The sequence below is a fragment of the Leptodactylus fuscus genome, chromosome 3 (genome assembly GCF_031893055.1).
Source record: "Leptodactylus fuscus isolate aLepFus1 chromosome 3, aLepFus1.hap2, whole genome shotgun sequence".
NCBI lineage: Eukaryota > Metazoa > Chordata > Amphibia > Anura > Leptodactylidae > Leptodactylus > Leptodactylus fuscus.
The window spans coordinates 24549571-24573233 of NC_134267.1; the positions used below are offsets into that span (position 1 = coordinate 24549571).

Consider the following 23663-nt stretch of genomic DNA (forward strand, 5'->3'; position numbering starts at 1 on the left):
TTCTTGTACATAGGAGCAGTATTATAGTAGTTATATTCTTGTACATAGGGCAGTATTATAGTAGTTATATTCTTGTACATAGGAGCAGTATTATAGTAGTTATATTCTTGTACATAGGGGTAGTATTATAGTAGTTATATTCTTGTACATAGGAGGTAGTATTATAGTAGTTATATTCTTGTACATAGGGGTAGTATTATAGTAGTTATATTCTTGTACATAGGAGTAGTATTATAGTAGTTATATTCTTGTACATAGGAGGTAGTATTATAGTAATTATGCTTTTCTCTTCAGTTAGATAGATAGTATATATTGATATCTTGAGGAAACTGATTTCTCCCTGTTCATACTGTACTGTTCTGGTCCTAGTAGATTTTGGCACTGCTCTATAGGTATATAAACCTCACCTTTGCAGTTCTGTGTCCTCAGTGATATCTTTAGTGCACTTATAAGTTTTTGTAGACTTTGTGTTATATTCCGGGCAGATGTATGATCAGTGAATAGATGGCGGTAATAAGGATGATACAATGGAGCAGATGTCACATGATACCGCCACACTGTTCTCCCTCCAACTAGTTTCACTACACATCTGACACCTGGAATGAACATTGTTAACCCTTAAACTTCAAGGTGTATTGTGTAAGATTAATGATCATCTAGATATTGTGGCCGCAGCTTTTCTCCACTATCTTTTAGGTTGCTGATATTTACCTACGGCCTTCAATGATAATGTTAAAAAGCACCAGGGGCAATATTATTAACCCACTAGACACCAGGGATATTATTATTAGTCCACTAGGCACCAGGGACATCATTATTAGTCCACTAGATATTAGGGATATTATTAGTGAATATGATTAGTACAACTTTAGACACCTTGTATATTGTTATAATTAACACTGGATTTATAATGAAAATGATATTGCAGGTATATAGATGTATACACAGTATATAGAATATACTAGTATGCTATGATATTAGCATTGGTTTTACTGCCTACTGTGCAGTGTAATATGTCATACCATATGTGTAGCACAGACTCAAATGTTGGATAGAGCTTCTTGGAGTATGAATATAATGTTAGTACTACAGTAACCACTGACACAGATATAGAATAGTCAGAGAAATGGGGCAGGGATAATGTAACTGTGAATTATGATGCAGATGCATTTGCCATTCTGGTGCTGTGGACATCTGGGTGATTTTCCCCTTGGATAGTTGTTCATGTGTTTCCAGCACTCTGTGGTTTCCAATATTACTATGTGGCTCCGGGCCCTGCAGCCTCCACTCCTCTGCAGCTTTGTATTGTCACATAGTGACCTCAGAAACAAGGGATTACAATAACGTTCTGAGCGGCGTCCCCAGGGATCGGGTCATGCGAACAAACGGCACATTCACATTTTCTGTTTTCATGACTTTCTACATCTTGAGGACATTTTCCAGCCTGTAGAGAAATAATAAGAGAAGATGCTGGAAAGCGAGTAATGCCGCCAGATGTCTGAGCAGTAAGGGTTATCATCACCCAGCTCTCCACACACCCTGCATGGCATATACATCCCATTAGACTGTCTGCTCCTGTGATGAAGCTACTCCAATCCTAATCTTGAGTGTTGTAGTAATGGTAGCTGTGATATCTATAGATATAGAATGTATAATGTGCCTTATCTATAGTCTATATTTATTTTGCATTATCCTGGTGCGTTTATTGGGTCGCTGCACCCTCTGTATTCCCCTTACTCTCGGCACCCTATGTGTCCCTGAGTCTCTCTGCGCCCTGTGTGTCCCCGGTGCTCTCTGCACCCTCTGTATTCCCCTGCAGTCTCTGCACCCTCTTTATTCCCCTGCAGTCTCTGCAACCTCTGTGTCCCCCATAGTTTCTGCACCCTCTGTATTCCCCTGCAGTCTCTGCACCCTCTTTATTCCCCTGCAGTCTCTGCAACCTCTGTGTCCCACGTAATTTCGGCACACTCTGTGTCCTCTGTACCCTCTGTGTCCCACGCTCTCTCTGCACCCTCTGTATTCCCCTGCAATCTCTGCATCTTCTGTATTTCCCTGTAATCTCTGCATCCTCTGTATTCCTCTGCAGTCTCTGCACCCTCTCAGTACCCCGTAGTTTCTGCACCCTCTGTGTCCACTGTACCCTCTGTGTCCCTCGTTCTCTCTGCACCCTCTGGGTCCCCCGTAGTTTCTGCACCGTCTGTGTCTCATGCACCCTCTGTGTCCCTCGTTCTCTCTGCACCCTCTGTATTCCCCTGCAATCTCTGCATCCTCTGTATTCCCCTGCACCCTCTGTGTCCTCTCATCCCTCTGTATCCCCCTGCACTCTCTGCACCCTCCTCTGTATTCCCCTGCACCCTCTGTGTCCTCTGCTTTCTTTTTTCCCGTGCACTTTTTGCTCCCTTTGTATTTCCTTGCACTCTCTGCACCCTCCCCCACACTCTCTTCACCCTCTGTGTCCCCTGTGCTCTCTCTGCTCCCTCTGTGTCCCCTGTGCTCTCTCTGCTTCCTCTGTGTCCCCTGTGCTCTCTCTGCTTCCTCTGTGTCCCCTGTGCTCTCTCTGCTTCCTCTGTGTCCCCTGTGCTCTCTCTGCTTCCTCTGTGTCCCCTGTGCTCTCTCTGCTTCCTCTGTGTCCCCTGTGCTCTCTCTGCTCCCTCTGTGCCCCCCACGCTCTCAGCACACCCTGTATCCTCTGTGTCCCCTGTGCTCTCTCTGCTTCCTCTGTGTCCCCTGTGCTCTTTCTGCTCCCTCTGTGTCCCCTGTGCTCTCTCTGCTCCCTCTGTGTCCCCTGTGCTCTCTCTGCTTCCTCTGTGTCCCCTGTGCTCTCTCTGCTTCCTCTGTGTCCCCTGTGCTCTCTCTGCTTCCTCTGTGTCCCCTGTGCTCTCTCTGCTTCCTCTGTGTCCCCTGTGCTCTCTCTGCTTCCTCTGTGTCCCCTGTGCTCTCTCTGCTTCCTCTGTGTCCCCTGTGCTCTCTCTGCTTCCTCTGTGTCCCCTGTGCTCTCTCTGCTCCCTCTGTGTCCCCTGTGCTCTCTCTGCTCCCTCTGTGTCCCCTGTGCTCTCTCTGCTCCCTCTGTGCCCCCCGCGCTCTCAGCACACCCTGTATCCTCTGTGTCCCCTGTGCTCTCTCTGCTTCCTCTGTGTCCCCTGTGCTCTCTCTGCTCCCTCTGTGTCCCCCACACCCTCAGCACACACTGTATCCTCTGTGCCCCCCACACCCTCTATGTCCCCCGTGCTTTTGGCACACCCTGTATCCTCTGTGTCCCCCGCACTCTCTGTTTTTTCTGCACTCATCGTATCCTCTACACACAATATGACTGTCTTCTGCTTAGCTCCACCTTGGGGACTCAGGGTTAGGTAAGTACAAGTGTTATTATTTCCTGAGGACAGTCTTACCTCTAGGGGGCAGAGTGGTGAATATTTGCATTATGGGGCATTGAATGAGATAGTTATTACTGCTTTGGTGCTGAAAGAGGGCAAAGTTGACAGTTTTACTTTGTGGTGAGCACAAATGGGGTCCTTATTACTCTATTGGGTTATTGTTCCTGTGTAGGGGGTACAAAGGGGGCATTATTACTTTGTAGAGCATACAGAATATATACGTATTACTATGGGGGGCAGAATTATTGTGGGCAGGACAGTTATTGTTTATGGGCACACGCAAGATCACTATTACTGTATAAGGGCACCATCTCTGTGTGTGATACAATAGGCGGCACTATTAGTTTGGAGGGGGGGCACTGTTTGTCACTATTACCTTCAGCAATCCCATTGTATCTCGGTTATTGGAGCCATTGTGCAACATGGCAGGTGCAGTAATTGGGCAAATGGGGCAGCAACAGGCACAGAATTTGTGGGAAGGAGCAGGAAGGAGAGGTTCAGTAGGTTGGAAAAAGGTGGGTAGAGAGCTGGAAAGGCAACGAGCCATGGTCCCCTGGGTAGTGGTTATATTACCACAGTATGGTGGTATTATTTATTCACTATGGGTGTGTCGGTATCATCTAGGCCTAGTATATTGGTAATATCAGTCTTTGAGTATGATTGAATTATTCAATCACTATATAGCAATAGAGGTCAGGATGTGACGGTATTATTTAGGACTTGTCATTGTATAGTGTATTCTGTTCCATAATAGTGTAGAGGTAATATTTAACCAGTTTATATGGTAGTAACATTTGGTTCCGGTGTATAGTGGTAATTTTGTTTTACGCAGAGGACATATATGTCTTGGGGCTTGTGCTCCTGATCCTTTAAGACCCTAGCAAATACTTTCTTTAAAAAACAATCACATGAAGGTTCTGCAGAAAGAAAACAGCAGCACCATTATTGATATGTTCACTCTATGGTGGTTTTATTTATATAGATTGTATAGCACCATTATTTATATGTTCACTCTATGGTGGTTTTATTTGTATACATTTTATGGCACCATTATTTGTATGTACCCTACATAGTGAGATTATTAATGTACATTATACAGCACCATTATTTATATGTTGAGTATGTGGAGGGATTATCTTGTGTCACCCCCTCAACTTCATAGATTGTAAGCTCTTGTGAGCAGGGCCCTCAGTCCCATTGTGTGAAGTGACTATCTCTTTGTAATGTATCTTTTTTGTCTGTACTCGAACCTTACAAATTGTACAGCGCTGCGGAATATGTTGGCGCTATATAAATAATGTTATGTTGTACATTATATAGCACCATTGTTAATATGTTAATTTATTGGTGGGATTAGTGGCATACATTATATAGCACCATTGTATTTATATGTTCTCTATAGGGTGGTATTATTTGAGAACTCTGAACAGAGCCATTATTTATATGTTCAGTATGTGGTGGGATTATTTATATACATTATATAGCACCATTATGTATATGTTCACTATATTGTGGTATTATTTGTATACATTACATAGCACCATTATTTATATGTTCACTATATGGTGGTATTACTTGAGTAATCTGTATAGTGCCATTATTTATATGTACAGATTTGTATATATTATATAGCACCATTATTTATATGTTCACTATATTGTGGTATTATTTGTATACATTACATAGCATCATTATTTAAATGTTCACTATATGGTGGTATTACTTGAGTACTCTGTATAGTGCCATTATTTATATGTTCACTATATGGTGGTATCAAATCAAATCTTGAGTACTCTGTATAGCACCATTATTTATATGTACGGATTTGTATACATTATATAGCACCATTATTTAAATGTTCACTATATGGTGGTATTATTTGTATACATTACATAGCACCATTATTTATATGTTCACTATATGGTGGTATTACTTGAGTACTCTGTATAGTGCCATTATTTATATGTTCACTATATGGTGGTATTACTTGAGTACTCTGTATAGCACCATTATTTATATGTACGGATTTGTATACATTACATAGCACCATTATTTATATGTTCACTATATGGTGGTATTACTTGAGTACTCTGTATAGCACCATTATTTATATGTACAGATTTGTATACATTATATAGCACCACTGTTTGTACGTTCACTATATGGTGGTATTATTTGAGTACTCTGTATAGGGCCATTATTTATACGCTGGTATTATTTGTGTACATGGGTGCGTTATTATGTATATTACGCCTATGAGTCCTTGTGCGATGTATACACAGTTGTATACAGGAAGACATTTTGGTTTTGTCACTTTTGCAGCAGGACCCAGTGCGAGGCCTCAGCACGTGTAACCATGAATAAGGTGCCCAGCAGTGAATCGCTCCTGATCTCCCTCCTGACATTGTGCAGCTTTTACTCCCCTGTCCCCTGAGCTTTACAGGAAGAAGGAAAGAAACAGCCGCTCATCTCTCTGCAGGATCCCAGGCCCGGCCTGCTATCACTTTCCCTTTAAATAAAGGGCCGGCCTCCTGAAATTGACACAGTTTCCCTTTGCCAACCAATCGTGGCCTGCGCTGAGCTCTGTGTTTGTTGCAAGTTTCACATTGCTAGAAGGCAGAGTCACAGACAGAGAGGCAGTGTGTGAGTGTGCATGAGTGTGAATGTTTGTGTGAGTGTGATCCAGAAGCATGACTGGGAGCCAGGGCTATGGAGAGCTGGACACCACTGCCAGGGAAGCCTAGACCAGAAAGGGGGCCCGGCTCCTCCAGACCTTCCTCCCACAGCTTACCAAAAGAAAATCCAAAAACTTCAGCTCCAAAAACTTTTTTTTCTCTTTAGAAAAGTAAAAAAAATTTGAATATTTTTTTTTTTTTTTGCATCTAAATCTTATGTGCCTAAAACAAAAACAAAAAAATAAGTTTTTGCAAAATTCTTATTTTTTTTTCGTTAGCAGATTTGGAGAGTGTGTGTGACCGAGCGAACGTGAGCGTGTTCAATGAGCCTTTAACCCCTTCCTCACCCTTCGGATTTGTACAATGCTGAAGGTTTTAACCAAGAAGCTGAGGAACCAGAGTTTGAGCGAGATCCAGCCCTATCAACTCAAGGTACAGAAACTTTTTTTTGTTTGCTGTTTTTGCTTCTTGCAGCGTCTCGGACGGATGGGCTTGGGTTTTACCAGTTCTGGGGCTATTATTAGCTGTTTGTTTGGATCAGGGGACATTGCATTAGAATGTAGGTAAGGGCTGGGAGACGGCCTCAGGGGCCTGTATAGAGGTCTCAGGCCTTCCTAGAGCTCTCCAGCCTCCTCAAAGCTGCAGGCTGCTCTATAGAGCCCCAGTATACAATGCAGTGCTGGCCTATTGTGCAGGGGGAGCTGTATACATGCCAGGGGGGCTGGTAAGGCCTGTTTAGGCTCCTTCAAGGCTTTCATGCTTCTTTCAGTCCTCGACACACTGTAACGCTCTGCAGCTGCTGCACAGGACAGATCCAGTCACATTGTAACCACAGTCATACCTGTTCTGCTGGTCTAAGGTGTCCTGAGTATCAGGACGGCTCCTTCTGTTACTTTGTGCTAGGCGGTGTAGACAATGTAGCAGGTCCCTGGTAAGATCAGACTGAACCAGAAGAGTGGACAGGATGGAAAATTATATTAAACAGAATAGGAAGTTTTAAAGCTAAATCTGGTATTCAACACCAGGGGGCGCTGGATTCATAGGAAGTATAGAAGTTGGGGGGGGGGGGGGTCGTCTTTTGTTATTGGAAATGGGATCATGGTAAGGAAAAGTTATCAGTGAAATGGAAAGGAAATCAAAGAGCTGAATGTGTCGGACCGCCAGACGTGCCGGACTGCCAGATATGCCGGATGGAGATGGTGTAGATGTGATATGTAAGAGTAGAAGACCGCCAGAGTAGTCTCTGTGTCCGAGTTATATGGCAACATAATAAGGAATATCTATATAGTATATGGTCTATAGGATGTGTGGTATTTATACTTACTGTATATGGTACTGTATATACATACGGAGTGTGTAAGCACAGTATATATTCTCTTAGTGCGTGCATGAGTATGCATAGAATATATACATGTGGTGCATGTGTACACACGGTAGGTAGATATATATATATTGCAGTATGTACACCTAGTGTATGCATGGTATAGCTACACTTGGTACAGTATATGGCACATATATGGCACATGCACCTAGTGCATGAGTATACATGATATATATATATATATATATATATATATATATATATATATAAAATATACATACACTTAGTACAATAAGTGCGGTATATACATGTCTGCAGGTCACAATATCTCCAGATTATAGCTACACCCATGTAATTCCACCCCCATCTATGTGTATACGCCCCACCCATCGCCTGTGTCTATATTGGCTATACCTGCCCGCTCCTGTACGCAGTAACTAATCCTCCTTGAGGTATATGAGCGACAATCTGATACATTTTACTGCGCTGACACATTGTAGCAAACCTTCAGGACAGAGACTTGTGCTACTGCATGTAGATTAGAAAAGACTGAAGTGAAGCAAACCCTCCGCTGTGCAGTGTTATGTCTGTGTAGTTGTGGCTACTGGGCCCCAGTATAATACCAGGGCCCCGCTTGCCATGTTGCATCTTGTATCTTGTGACCTGACTGGGTTGGTGCCATAAATGATTCACATGCACTGGGGAGTTATTTTTAGGTTACACATTAAACTTCCTGTCTGTAAATAAGGCCTCAGAAGTTCCTTAGTAGCCCTCAAAGTGTTCCTACCCTGCTGACGTGCTTGGTGTTTTATGGAGGGTGTGTGGCCCTTTAAATGACTTTCCTTCCTCTTGTAAGTCTCTTATATAATGATAGCGGCTGCAGGAGGCTTTTGTGTCGCTGCCCCTTTAAAGCTGCCTGGACACAGCGGTGACCTCTGCTCCAAGGATTTCCTGAACATATGGCCACTGTTTGCTTATACAAAACTACCCTGAATGCTGCTGTGTAATAAATAATACCGCCAGCTATGAAGTGGACATATAGACCCGTATGGGGAGGGGTGAACATCATAGACCAACCGTGAACATGTCCAGACACCAAACCAGAACTTAATGTAATCCTCAGACAAGACCCTCTGAACTCATTCAGACCCCAGACCAGACCCTTAACCTATTCAGAGCCAAGACTCCTAAACTAACACAGACCCCTAAACTAACGCAGACCCCTAAACTTGACTCCTAAACTAATACAGACCCCAAACCAGACCCCTAAACTAATACAGACCCCAAACCAGACCCCTAAACTAATACAGACCCCAGACCAGACTCCTAAACTAATACAGACCCCAAACCAGACCCCTAAACTAATGCAGACCCCTAAACTAATGCAGACTCCAAACCAGACCCCTAAACTAATGCAGACCCCAAACCAGATCCCTAAATTAATACAGACCTCCAAACCACCTAAACTAATACAGACCCCAGACTGGACCTCTTAAACTATTGCAGACCCCAGACCCTCAAACTAATACAGAACGCAAACCAGACCCCTAAATTAATACAGACCCCCAGACCTCCTGAGCTAATACAGACCCCAAACTGGACCGCCTAAACTAATAGAGATCACAAACCTGATCTCTTAAACTAATACAGACCCCAAATCAGACCCCTAAGTTAATATAGTCTCCAGACCAGACCTCCTAAACTAATAGACCCCAGACCAGACCCTCTGAACTAATACAGACCCCAGACCAGATGTGAAAATGAATTTTGGCCACAGATCAAACACATAACGCCTCACTTTCTAGCTGCAGCTTCCAGGTGGTTGTCACTGGCAGGGCCTTGTGTACCAGTAGTCGCTGACCGGCCACCTCCATCTTATCTGTGCTAGCAAGCCTGTGGGGTCCAGACAGCTGGTGCCCCTAGGTCAAATTCACACCATGGTCCACCACCTATGGGGCCCAGCATATACTGTTTCCCTAAAGTGGAATTGTACAGGCCTCTTCTCTTCAGGTAGGGTGTAAAGTTACAAGAGACCGGACTAAGGACCTGTTCACACTGGTAACCAGTAACTGTGGCTTGTGTAGACTATTGCTGACTCACAAGTTAAGGGGCTGAGGGTGGGGTTGGCTTCTTTGAGATAAAAATGCTAGTAGCATATATTACATCATTAGTGCTTGACATTTAGGCCTTGTCCCTGCAGCCCTAAGATAACACTTCCTGTCCTGTGCTCTGCTGGCATGTTACATCACACCTCACACCCCTCAGGGTCTGTATGTGACTTTTTTTTTTTGAAGAACTGCCATGTTACATGATCCCCTTTTAGTGCACAATAATAGAAGCAGTTCTATCATTGTGTGCTAACTAGACTCCCTAATGACCAGTGGGTGGTGTCAAGCAGGAAAGGGGGACATTGCTCTGTGCACCAATCAGAGGCAGACAATGTCAGAGCTCTGAGTCACGCCCCTGACACCACCCACTGATCATGAGGGAATCTAATTAACACATCAGACACCAAAACTAAAAGCACTGATAGCTCAGGAATGGTGGGGGCTAGAAAAAAGAAATCCAACTGTGCCAGAATCTGTGGAGAAGAGACTAATAGAGGATGAAAAGAGGTGGAGGTTGTGAAATGTCTTTCATCCTAGTCTTAGTCCAAATCCCCCACACACTGAACACCCCTGTATGAGCTTGTATTGGAGGTAAGCATTACCGCAGATGGTTATTTAGTTCTATATATTATCATCTTGAAAGTACAGAACAGGAAGTGTTGTCTTAGGGATAGTGGTGAAGAGGAACTGCAGGCACTGGGCCTTAAATGTGCAGCTCTGCTCTGCTGAAATGAATAGTCCTTAGCTCTTTAGATGGAAATGGTACTGAGCTGCAATACCACATACAACCTGTGGACAGGCGTGGCACTGTTTTTTGAAGAAAGCAGCCATTGCTAAACCAGTAAAAGTCCTTTAATTAAAGATAACGACACCAGACCCCAGCATTTTACCCCAGCCCTGCAGATAGATAGGTTACTGTCACCAGAACCAGCATATCACCCCAGTCCTGCAGATAGATAGGTTAGTGTCACCAGAACCAGCATATCACCTCAGCACTGCAGATAGATAGGTTAGTGTCACCAGAACCAGCATATCACCTCAGCACTGCAGATAGATAGGTTAGTGTCACCAGACCCAGCATATCACCCCAGCCCTGCAGATAGATAGGTTAGTGTCACCAGAACCAGCATATCACCTCAGCCCTGCAGATAGATAGGTTAGTGTCACCAGAACCAGCACATCTATCTGCAGGGCTGGTGAGATCTGGTGACGCTCCCTGCAGAGCAGGTCATGTGATTTTCATGTAGTCAATCTAGAAGAGCAAGAATGGGATGAGATCTGAAAGGAAATGAATGACATCTGAACGCTACAAAGGTGCTGCCCCCTAGCTGTAGGAAATCAATTGAATTCTGTTTCCAGCTTTTGATGTGAGTGGAGGAGAAAACCGCAACAGTTGTCATATATGGAGGTGTACTTCTCCTTTAAGAATATTAATTGATCTTTTGATCCTTTGTCATTGGTGTTAAAGTCATGACGAGTCTTATTTTCGGACTTGGCTAGTGAATGACCCCCACAGACGTCTCCTGGCCTGGCGGTATATATATGCTGAGCTATTATTGGCTGTGACAGGTGACTTTACGTAAGTCGGCACAATGTATACCAGGAGGCAGCGAGAGATAAATACGGTTTATCCAAGGTCGTGGGATTAGAGCTGAAACTAGATCGCGGCTGCCAGGTGATGTCCGCGAGGAGATGAGGGGCCCCGGATTTACATCATGAATATCCGCAGGTAGTAGCATACATGTTAATTTGTACCAGGAACTACCGAAGGTGATTGTAAAGCTAACCTCAGTCAAAAGAGTCATGTCTAACGCCTGCGCCCCTATGACAAAACTTCCTGTCCTTTGCTCTGGCAGTCTCATAGGGACTTTACGTCCTCCACCGCCTATGAGACTGGTCTTCAGATACCATTGGGTCGGGCAGTGCCCTCTGACCCGTCTTCGCTCACAGATCCCTTGGCCACAACCCCTTGGCAGCACTATGACATCATCACGCCAAGTCCAAGAACAATGCCTACAATGCAACGAATTTGTCCAAATAACTGGCACCTTTTACTATATCCCTATGACAACACTAAAGGGACAAAGTATGGGAACGGTCTAAAGGAGGCGCAAATGCTGAAGTTACTTCTAAGAAATTGCACATGGTATTGGGGAGGGGTCCTTTGGCATATGGTGCGCTTCGTTACATCTCTGACAGGAAGTGTTATCATCTGGAATGAGGACCTATAACCTGGATAAGACCTCCCATTAAATACTGCACAAGTTTCCGAGCTCATGAGCAGAATTCCATAACTGCAGTGAAGACTGACACACAGTCACTCAGAGCATTGTCTAGACTGGAGACAAATGTAATATGGTTGCAGGTAAGACTGGACTGGCCCTTTAAGGAGCTGCCATATGATCCTAGCAAATGACCTTTGCGTCACTGCGACCTAACACCTTAGCTCTGCCAATGATAATCTACCCACAGGGAAACCAGCAACATTTGAATGTAGCTTTGGATGTGAGTAGAGCACAAGGCATGTGATGTCACTCCAATTCCTATTGCAATATTGTGTAATATTAAGTCATAATATGAAGCCTTGGATATTTGTGTCACGTTCCCCGCCAAGTCTGGCGCATGAGGTGTTAAAGGGACAGTCATGAACTTCTCTGTAATTTCCCATGATCCTCCTGACCTCAGGATGTGACCCGATTCATTCTGATGGGCTGTTTATGGAGTGCAGTCTCTCAGGAAATAAGGGATTGGGGGGTGCGGGATGGCGGTTTATAAGCGTTGTCTGCACTATTATCAGATCTGTCACAAAAAGCCCTGTGTGCGCCGCAACGGATAAAGACGAACCTGAGAACGATTGGGTCGGAGACACCAGAGAGCGGACATGGAAGGGTTAACCACGAGCCACCCCCTCCACAACAAATCCCATCTACATTGTCCTAGTGCCTCCATTGTCTGCTCTGTTAAAGGGGTTTTCAGGCTTAGGATTTCATGGCTGACATCTAACAATAGCGCCATACCTGTCAGCAGGTTGTGTCAGGGATTGCAACTCAGCCCAATTCACTTCAAAGCAGCCAAGCTACAGCAATACTAGACACAGCCTGTGGACAGATGGGGTGCTGTTGTGCAGTTATAGTTGCTTTCTTCCACACTAAGACTGTGCCCTTGCGGCCTCTGCTCATTTTGGTACCCTCTGCCTGCTTTTTGTATACCCTGGGCTTTCTACTTGCTTCAGAGTCCCCTGTAATCCTTCTACTCACTTTAGGCTTCCTTTTGGACCTTCTGCTGATTATTAGGTCCCTCTAGGCCTTTTGGGAGCCCCCTGGGCCTTCTACTCACTTCAAAGTTTCCCCTGGACCTTCTGGCCGCAGTAGGGTGTCCTCTTGGCCTTCTGCTCATTTTTAGAATACTTTTGGGGCCTTTTACCTGTTTCAGAGTTGTCAGGTTCTTCTGACAGTTTTGGGGTGCCCTCTAGGCCTCCCACTCTCTCCACCTTGCCCACCAGGGTTACTCATTGCCCTCCGGGACTCTGTGCGGCCTGCGCTGAATATACCATTCAGTTGCCAATCCAGACCCGACCAGAATACTGGAGGAAAAGTGAGGAGTTCCAGGTACAGTGTGACCGAGTATTTAACTAGACAAAAGTACAATAAACTTTATGTGTTTATATCTGCAAAACTAAAAAGACTGAAAATGTCATCACAAAACATCACGACGGAGATTTTATGATTATATTATGTAATACTGTCATATCTCTCTGATCACATCTAGGGCCTGTAAGAAATGTAATATTATGGGGACTTACCTGATAGAAGACAACGCCACATAAAAATATCTACAAGGATATAACTGCTATAATACTGCTCCTATGTACAAGAATATAACTATTATAATACTACTCCTATGTACAAGAATATAACTACTATAATACTGCTTCTATGTACAAGAATATAACTGCTATAATACTGCTCCTATGTACAAGATTATAACTACTATAATACTGCTCCTATGTACAAGAATATAGCTACTATAATACTACTCCTATGTACAAGAATATAACTACTATAATACTGCTCCTATGTACAAAAATATAACTACTATAATACTACCTCCTATGTACAAGAATATAACTACTATAATACTGCTCCTATGTACAAAAATATAACTACTATAATACTACCTCCTATGTACAAGAATATAACTACTATAATACTACTCCTATGTACAAGAATATAACTACTATAATACTACTCCTATGTACAAGAATATAACTACTATAATACTACCATATCACTACTATAATACTGCCCCCTAGTTACCAGTACGCTGCATTTCCATACATCTTTTGCTCTCCTATAATACTGCCTTAGTTCTGCTCATTTTACGTTTCCGTCAGAGGAAACCTTTGATGCTGTGCTCTACCCACAACCCTCTTCCTGCGCTGTGTGCCAGTACTAATCCCTTACGCCCGCTCTTCTCCTACAACGTGGAGCTGAACTTTCCATCCCTCTTGCAGATCTAATTATTCAGTTTTTAGGCCAGAGCCTTCTCACCGCAGTAGACACTTTGTTAGTCTGCGGACATCCGTGTAAGACGACTCACAGGATTTGGTCTGATATTCCGTCCGGCCCTTGTCATGTTAGCAGACATTTGACCCTAGGTGAATGGGAGACCTTCTGTATGAGCGTTATTTAAGGATTTACCCCCGTTGCTGTGTACACAGGAGGGGCAGTTTGGGTAGTGTCGTCAATGAACCATTAATGACCGGTTACATGGAGTATATTTCCAGAGTTTCTCTCCAGTCTTGGCCGCGAGCTGCGTGTCGTGACTGGCGGACACTTCAGTGCCACTTGGCATCCTTGGATGTGTTGTATTCCAGCTGCTGGAGGAAACGCTTATAGTATCATCACGTTTCAGAGCGCTCTCTATAGCACCTCATTAAAAAAAAACAAAAAAACATCATCATCTATGGTAAAATGGAATATGGAGTCTCATGGTGTCCATACATCTTCAGTAGGTTCCTTAAAGAAAGTTATTCCTCTTTGACCCCACCGTGCACATCTGGTCATTTTGGAGAGGGTTTTCTGCTGTCACCTGGTGACTTATCACTTGGGTGTTGAAATTCCAATCCCTTCTTTCCCCAACATCATTCTTCAGAGGAGATGGGCGGCCATCATTCCCATAGTTGTCCACCCTGTCGACATTAATAGGGTCACCACCGGAATGTGTCTTTTGGCCATATCATGACATGAAGATACTGGTTGGAGGGGAAAGATGGTCAATAAGTTTCGAAGACCTTGGATTTCCTGAATTAATGTTCTTGGTGGAGTCCATGGATGGTCTCGATTCTTATTCTATAAGGGTGGCCGTACACATTAGATAGACATGGGGTGATGGTCGGTGGTTTATCTCCTCTCGGAACCAAAGGCTTGGCGAGATAAAATTTGTCACATCTGACTAAATATCAGTTGTCGCAAAGATTTGGAGACCTCCATATACCACCACCATTGTTGGTTTGGACAACTTTGCCGTCATGTGTATGGTGTAAATTATTAGTTTTGGCTGAAGGTGGTCATAGCTCTTGAAAGTCCATTGGTTCCCATACTTTTTGGTAGAGTCCCTGAAAGTTCTTGGTGCTGCTTCTACAAAGGTGGCCACACACATTTCGTAGACACAAGTTGGTGGTTGGCTTCTTATGTCCCCTGAGAAATAAAGGGTTGGGTTTTCAAAATCATCACAGATAACCCTTAATTTCCTTCAATGTCTCATAGTGGCGACTCGTTGGGTGGTCATATTCCCATTGTCATCTGCTGTCTGGAATGAGGGGAGCATTGATGATCTTTGCATTTATGGGACCGTATGAAATGTGTATGTCAACTGACTTGTGGTTGCATCTTTGGGTAAGACATTATTGTCCATACCTCCGCCCTTGTTTTTGTTAGCTGCAGTGCCATCTCCAGTTCTATATTCTGGCACATTCTTAATCCACCATGATCAGTGTTGTCAAGCCCATGCCCTGAGACCAGACCCTCACTGAAGCCAGATATCGTGAAGGCCTAGTCAGATCCCTCAAGGAATTTGTAACTCATTTAGCTTAAATACTCAGCTGATCCTTTAAGTGGACCTTTTACCACCTCCACCATTTTGCATCGTCTAATAGGCGACACCTCACTGATTCTGGCACAGTTGGAATTTTTCCTCTAGCCCCCACCGTTCCTGAGAAACCATTGCTGTTTATTCCAGCTTGCAATATACTATTTGTGCCCTCTGTCGGGTGGGCGTGTCCCAGACTCTGCTGCAGCCTAGTACCGCCCACTACAGTAAAGCCTAATTAGTATATTGGGTGCTCCAGCTAACTGCACTGATTGTTCAGGAACCGTAAGGGCTAGAGAAAAAATTTAAACTGTGCTGGAATCACTGAAGCGGCGCCTATTGAACAGATTGATTTGGCAAAGGGAGTGAAAGGTCCCTTTTAATGAGGAGCGCAGAGTCTGATACATTGAGATAATTGGTGTATTTGAGGGAATCTAAAAATCCTGCTGTCTGTTTTACCACACGCTCATGGATACTTCCAAGGATCCTCAAATAAAGTGTATCTGGAAAAGCTGGGTGACAGATACTAGGGCTAAAGATTTCATGGGATGCCACCCAACTTTCCCGCACTTCTGGAAAAGCAATCTATGTTGTCACTTCTTCCATATTACTATATAAATGGCCAGATTGTAGTCTCTAGAGCCTGGGAAAGCTGGGTACTCCTCCCTCTTCTCCAATCCTTCCTAAATCTGCATCCAGGAGGCCCCGGTCACAGTCTTCCTCTCTCTGACAGCCAAGACTGACAGTTCTACTACTGACACACATAAATAATTACTATGGGGCGACTCCAGATTTCGGTTCTTTGTGAACCCCCTTTCCATTGATCCTACCTCCCCGGCTGCCAGGGCCGTCCAGCAGGTCCAGGTGCTTCATCGTATGTGCCAATAATCTGGATTTACACGGGAAATTTCTCAGCCAAGTGCTGTCCATGTGAATAGAGAGCATTGTTCACTGTGGGCTGCCGCCTGGTCTTAAAGGGGCCATGAAGCTGAGCTTATAACACTACAGCAGCTTTATATAGGAGCGGGTGATAACCGGCATCATGGAGACCACACCTGATGTGGCTGATAACAGAGAGTAGTACACTGCATCCAACTACAGAGCAAACTCCCATAAGGTAATATGAAATAGTGGAAACTGTCAGCAAGTTGTGTGACAAAATAGAATAATAAAGATACAATACAAAGAGATGTTACTTTATTTGTCTGGGACTTCAGTATGCAGGTTATATGACGGTATTACACAGACAAGATGAGGACATGGATGTATGCTGTTAATGTTTATCAGTCCTTTATATGGTGGAATTGTATATACAAGGTCAGGACATAGGTGTATTCTGGTGATATTTATCAGCCCTTTATATGACGGTATTATATGAGTGACTTCAGGACATAGCTGTATGTTGGTGATGTTTATCAGCCCTTTCTATGACTTCAGGACATAGATGTATGTTGGTGTTGTTTATTAGCCCTTTATATGATGGTATCACATGAGTGACTTCAGGACATGGATGTATGCTGATGATGTTTATCAGCCCTTCATATGACGGTATTATACGAATGACTTCAGGACATAGATGTATGTTGGCGTTATTTATCAGCCCTTTATATGACCTTATTATACGAGTGGCCTCAGGACATAGATGCTTGCCGGTATATGACGGTATTATACAAGTAACTTTAGTACATGGATGTATGTTGGTGTTGTTTATCAGTACTTTATATGACGGTATTATACGAGTGTGTTCAGGACATGGATTTATGCTGGTATATGACGGTATTACATCAGTGACTTCAGGACATGGATGTATGTTGGTGTTGTTTATCAGCCCTTCATATGACGGTATTACGTGAGTGACTTCAGGACATAGATGTATGCCGGTGTTATTTCTTAGTCCTTGTGTGAACCTGGTACTACAAGTTTTGCAGCTCGGTTCACAGTTTTGTCAGCTGATCTACTGTAATGAGAAAACACGTATTCACTGTAAACCGCGTTACATATTAACACTACTCGTCATATAGAAACTGATAAGTGTAACCCAAGGTGAAGGCAGCGGAATCCACCCTGTATATACTGTATGATAGTCAGTAGATGCAGAGCGCCACCTAAAGGAAAAGCTGATTACTAAAGAAAAACAAATTAAGGCTTAAGACCCCCATTAACGAATCGCTGGAAAAGATCATGATGGAATTGCGAATTGCGTTTTTTTTCAGTAGCATTTTTCACAGAAAGCTTGCAGTGTTTTCCTCTGCAGATTTTTTTCCTCGTTTACACCTATATGGAAACAGCCAGCATTTCCATAGGTACAATTGACTTGCTGCGATTTGCAAAACCGTTTTTGAAATTGCAACTTTTCCGCTGCAGATTTTTTTTTCTGCAATGTGTGGAGGGGATTAGCCAGAATCCCATCCACTCTGCAGGTTTTCACAACATGGAGCCTGACCTTATTGACTGTTTCCATTGAGCTGTCATTCTGTTCGTTGCTCATCTGGCAATGGTTACTTGGTTTCCTGTACGATCATCACCCCCAATATTCAGATTCGGGAACTTTATAGAATTTTTACACCTAAATGTTTTTTATTCCATTAGGTAAATCTGATTAATAACATATTCTTAACTGGAGAATGACTAACAATATACTGTATTTTACAACATGATGGATCTCAAAAAAATGCTCTTTGATCATCATGTTACACTGAGTTACATCCTGTATTATACTCCAGAGCTGCACTCACTATTCTGCTGGTGCTGTCACTGTGTACATACATTACATTACTTATCCTGTACTGATCTTGTTACATCCTGTATTATACTGCAGAGCTGCGCTCACTATTCTGCTGGTACAGTCACTGTGTACATACATTACATTACTTATCCTGTACTGATCCTGAGTTACATCCTGTATTATACTCCAGAGCTGTACTCACTATTCTGCTGGTGCAGTCACTGTGTACATACATTACATTACTTATCCTGTACTGATCCTCAGTTACATCCTGTATTATACTACAGAGCTGCGCTCACTATTCTGCTGGTATAGTCACTGTGTACATACATTACATTACTTATCCTGTACTGATCCTGAGTTACATCCTGTATTATACTCCAGAGCTGCACTCACTATTCTGCTGGTATAGTCACTGTGTACATACATTACATTACTTATCCTGTATTATACTCCAGAGCTGCACTCACTATTCTGCTGGTGCAGTCACTGTGTACATTACATTACTGATCCTGTACTGATCCTGAGTTACATCCTGTGTTATACTCCAGAGCTGCAATCACTATTCTGCTGGTACAATCACTGTGTACATACATTACATTACTTACGCTGGGTTCACACCTGCGTCTGGGGTCTCCGTACAATGGTTTCCGTCTTCTGCATGGCAGAAGACGGAAACCATAGATCGGGTCCGGCCGTGCGCGGCGGTGAGCGTTTTAGGCTCTCCGCCGCGAAACCGGATTTTTTTATCCGGACACAAGAGTACTGCATGTCCGACTCTGTGTCCGGATTATAAAACCCGGTTTCGCGGCGGAGAGCGCAAAACGCTCACTGCCGCGCACGGCCGGACAGCTTTCTCACCCATTCAAATGAATGGGTGAGAAAGTCTCCTGCAGGCTTCCGTCTCCTGCATCTGTTTTATGCAGGAAACGGAAACCTGCAATAAGGACCGACGACGCAGATGTGAACGAGCCCTTATCCTGTACTGATCCCGAGATATATCCTGTATTATACTCCAGAGCTGTGCTCACTATTCTGCTGGTACAGTCACTGTGTACATACATTACTTATCCTGTACTGATCCTGAGTTACCTCCTGTATTATATTCCAGGGAGCTGCGCTCACTATTCTGCTAGTGGGATGTACTGGGTGCACATCTCTCATCTCTATATAATATAATATAATATAATATAGGGTAACATGATGTGTTGTATATGCGGGAGCCTCGGCATGTGTATTATCTGCTGTAATACTGTGGCCCCGGAAATTCCATCCCCCTGAAACATAATCTGATAGAGAAAAGAGGAACCGTCCCTCTGATAATCATTCTTGTCACTCTACAGATGTGGACGTGCAGATTATGAGACTCTTGAAGATTCCTAACGTGAAGCACATGTTTGTGGTTAAACCGAATCACTTCATGGGTTTGCAGATTTTTGCTTTTTGATGATTTACATATTGACCACAAAACTTGTCACATTTCTGATGTATGCAGCGAGTAATGGAAACACCCAATGTACGCAATGACAAAGTATCCTGCCATAGCCAACTGGCAACGTGACCAGTGCAAGAACTTTCCTCAATAACTAGGCAGCCAGGAATGCAAAAAGATGAATCCAGTGGTAGCGGAAGACTGTCAGAGGAAATATCAGCTGATCACTCATAGGCTGTCTACTATAAAACTGGATATAACTGCTATAATACTGCCCCCTATATACAAGAATATAACTACTATAATACTGCCCCCTATATACAAGAATATAACTACTATAATACTACTCCTATGTACAAGAATATAACTACTATAATACTGCTCCTATATACAAGAATATAACTACTATAATACTACTCCTATGTACAAGAATATAACTACTATAATACTGCTCCTATGTACAAGAATATAACTACTATAATACTGCTCCTATGTACAGGAATATAACTACTATAATACTGCTCCTATGTACAGGAATATAACTACTATAATACTACCTCCTATGTACAAGAATATAACTACTATAATACTACTCCTATGTACAAGAATATAACTACTATAATACTGCTCCTATGTACAAGAATATAACTACTATAATACTGCTCCTATGTACAAGAATATAACTACTATAATACTACTCCTATGTATGAGAATATTACTACTATAATACTGCTCCTATGTACAAGAGGCTAGTTTCACTATGAGTAAGGGACGCCTCAATAGTCCCGAAACGCGTCAGTTTTCTAGCGGTTTTTAACTCACCATGTCCAGTGTCTACCTTGTCTACACTATGTTTTTTTGTGTTTAAATGTATACTTCAGCCTATGGTGGCAAACAGAAATTTTAAAAGGATGAAATAAAAAGAAAAGTTTTTACAAGCTGTGAGTCGCGGACCCTTATATCGAACCTTCGGTTTGACAAGATTATACTTCCAAGAATATAACTACTATAATACTGCTCCTATGTACAAGAATATAACTACTATAATACTGCTCCTATGTACAAGAATATAACTACTATAATACTACTCCTATGTACAAGAATATAACTACTATAATACTACTCCTATGTACAAGAATATAACTACTATAATACTGCTCCTATGTACAAGAATATAACTACTATAATACTACTCCTATGTACAAGAATATAACTACTATAATACTACTCCTATGTACAAGAATATAACTACTATAATACTACTCCTATGTACAAGAATATAACTACTATAATACTGCTCCTATGTACAAGAATATAACTACTATAATACTGCTCCTATGTACAGGAATATAACTACTATAATACTGCCTATAGTCGGTGACTTTTTGACTATAGTATATTTTCCTTGTCTCTCTCCTCTTTGTCCCTGTGTGTATTGTGCCATACTTCTCTTGTGCTATTTCTGTGACATTATTCTGGATTTTCAGCTTTCTGCACAGATCTGGGTCTTGCTCATGTAATTCCCGTGACACATGTAGTGATCACATGGCGTGTTCTGTGACTTTCTGGCCTCCGTGTATGGTCTTGCTCGGAGTGCATGGATCTGCTGTGTATATTATATACACATTCTCTTCTGTCCTGGTGGTTTGTTACAATGTATCAGTGCGGAGTGCAGGCTGCTCAGCTTCTCATCTGCACTGGATACAATTGTAACGGCCCTTCAGCTGTGAGACATTTTAGGCAGCAGGTTTTAATTTCCTTGTAAACTAGACATCCCCTTTAACCCTGTGGCTCCTGTGTCTGTGCTAATTTGGTGTTGCTGTGCTATGTGATCCTCCCCATTCTCCTTCCTGTACATGATATGATGGGGGTAGTAGTCTCTGTCCCGTTCCGGATCCTTTGCTGTGTGCGCTGATCGCTGGCCTCGTTCCAGGTACACAGCTGATCCCGGCGCTGTCAGGCCTCAGCTTTTCCACTTCTTGTAGAACTACAACTCTCAGCATGTCTTTACCTCGAGGAAGGAGCAGCGCAGTCACTTGTCACCCTCCTGTGGCTGACATACCGGTACAAGGTGCGGCCACCGGGTACCTGGCAAGGCCTTGCTGCGACATTTCCTCCATTGTTTTTCGGTCATGTTGAATTTTGGCGACAGAAAATCCAGATCTGTAATAAAACTGCATCTTTAGGAGCGGTTCTGGAAAGTCGGAGGGTTTCTTGGCCGGGGCTGAGGCTGCTCTGAATTTCTTATGAAGCCGTTTTCCTGTTTATAAGCTCCTGGGATGAGGCGAAAGGGTCAGCGGGCGCGTCCGCCAAAATGTTAACTCCAGACCGGTCAGACTGGTCCAGAGCTGGGGGTAGGGGTATGTATGTGAGGAGGGGGCAGCATAGACACACCTAACATAGTGGTCAGGGAACTGGGGCCTACCTTGATTTCATGTTTCAGGGCGCTAAAACTTTTGCCAATCCCTGAAAGTCCTCCGAATCTTTATAACCTGTTATTGGCTCCTCTAAGGGGTTAAAAGGGTTAATACCTGAGATTTAGGGGATGCTGAAAATGGAGGCGGATGTTCCAGGTTTGTAAATCTCTGACAAGATCCCTTCATGTGGTGCGGTCCGTGTTTCTGGGGGTTCTGCACAGTTGGCACTTTGGGGATGTATTCACACACCGCAGATTTGATGTGACCGTCCACTTCTGGGGCCACCATTTACACCGTCGTGCAATGTGCGCTACACGTGTGGTGACTGATCTCCGGACCATCGGTTTTATTCAGGTCACTGTCTCTAATAACCAATATGGCTGCCAAGTGTTAGCACCCAGCTTTCCCCAACTATTGAATGGCAGGCCTACAGTAATACCTACTTAAACCCCCACTTGTTCAGGACTCCAGGCAAGCTGGTGGAAATTAGGGTATAAGTAGTTGTCACTCAGCTTTCCCAGACTCCTGAATGGCAGTTCTACAGTCTTCGAGTAGAGGGCTGTGTATCACTGAATATCTTGATAAATCTGTTTAGGAAAGCTGAGTGTAAACCTTGGTAGTAACTGCCACTGGAGGTCATTAATAGTTGTCACTCAGCTTTCTCATGGACCTGAATGGCAGATCTGCTGTAATATTGACTTGTCTGCCTTCTTGTCAGTACATAACATCATAGATTTGTTCAGGACTCAAGGAAAGCTGGATGAAAACCCATCTGGAAGCCATAATTGAGGTATAAGCAGATTTCACTCAGCTTTCCCAGACCCCCGAATGGCCGATCTGCAGTAGCACTATTGTAGAGGGGTTTGTATCACTGAATATCTTGATAGGTCTGTTGAAAGTTGAGTGAAAATCCTGATGGTCACCCAGCTTTTCTAGACTCCTGAATGGAATATCTGACATGAGGTGAGATTACTGAATGACTTGATAGATTTGTTGAGGAGTGATGGAAAGCTGGGTGAAATCCACACAGAGAACTATAATGAGGGCTAAAGTATTTTCCACTCTTCTTTCTTCGACTCCTGCATGGAAATTCTGCATTAGTTCTGCACAGAGTCGTTTGTATCAACAATGAAGTTGTCAGTTCTGATCAGGACTTTAGGAAAGCTGATTGAAAACCCAAACTGGAGCTGTAAGTGGGGTCATGATTTTAACTCTGCTTTCCCAGATTCCTGAATGGCAGAGCTGCATCCATCGCATGTATGACTAAATAGCATGATCAATTTGATTCTAGAAAAGCTGAGTGAAAACCCACGTGGGGTTTATAATGGTAACATAGTGGTTGTCACTCAGCTTTCCCAGCCACACGTCCCTATATAATGACTGTATAGCATTGGTGCCTGTGATGATAAATAATGCCGCCATGTACTGTCACATCTTCTGCTGCTGCTGGATCCGGTTGCCTCTGGTTCTGTTTTGGAGGGGCGCGCCATCCCCCCCATCTAGGAGACCACAGATCTTGTG

General features: G+C 43.3%; 1 protein-coding gene across 2 annotated transcripts in view; it reads left to right on the forward strand.

Annotated features, from left to right (window-relative positions):
* Positions 1-5956: 5956 nt before the first annotated feature.
* Positions 5957-23663, forward strand: part of LOC142197150 (uncharacterized) — a 52351-nt gene continuing 34644 nt past the window's right edge. Inside the window, exons 1-2 of one of the 2 annotated variants that reach the window (XM_075267245.1) lie at positions 5957-6219; positions 6328-6481. In XM_075267245.1, coding sequence (XP_075123346.1) covers positions 6413-6481 — 69 coding nt within the window. In that variant the 5' untranslated portion in view covers positions 5957-6219; positions 6328-6412. The remainder of the gene's footprint in view (positions 6220-6327; positions 6482-23663) is intronic. The other variant, XM_075267246.1, reaches the window with a different exon arrangement.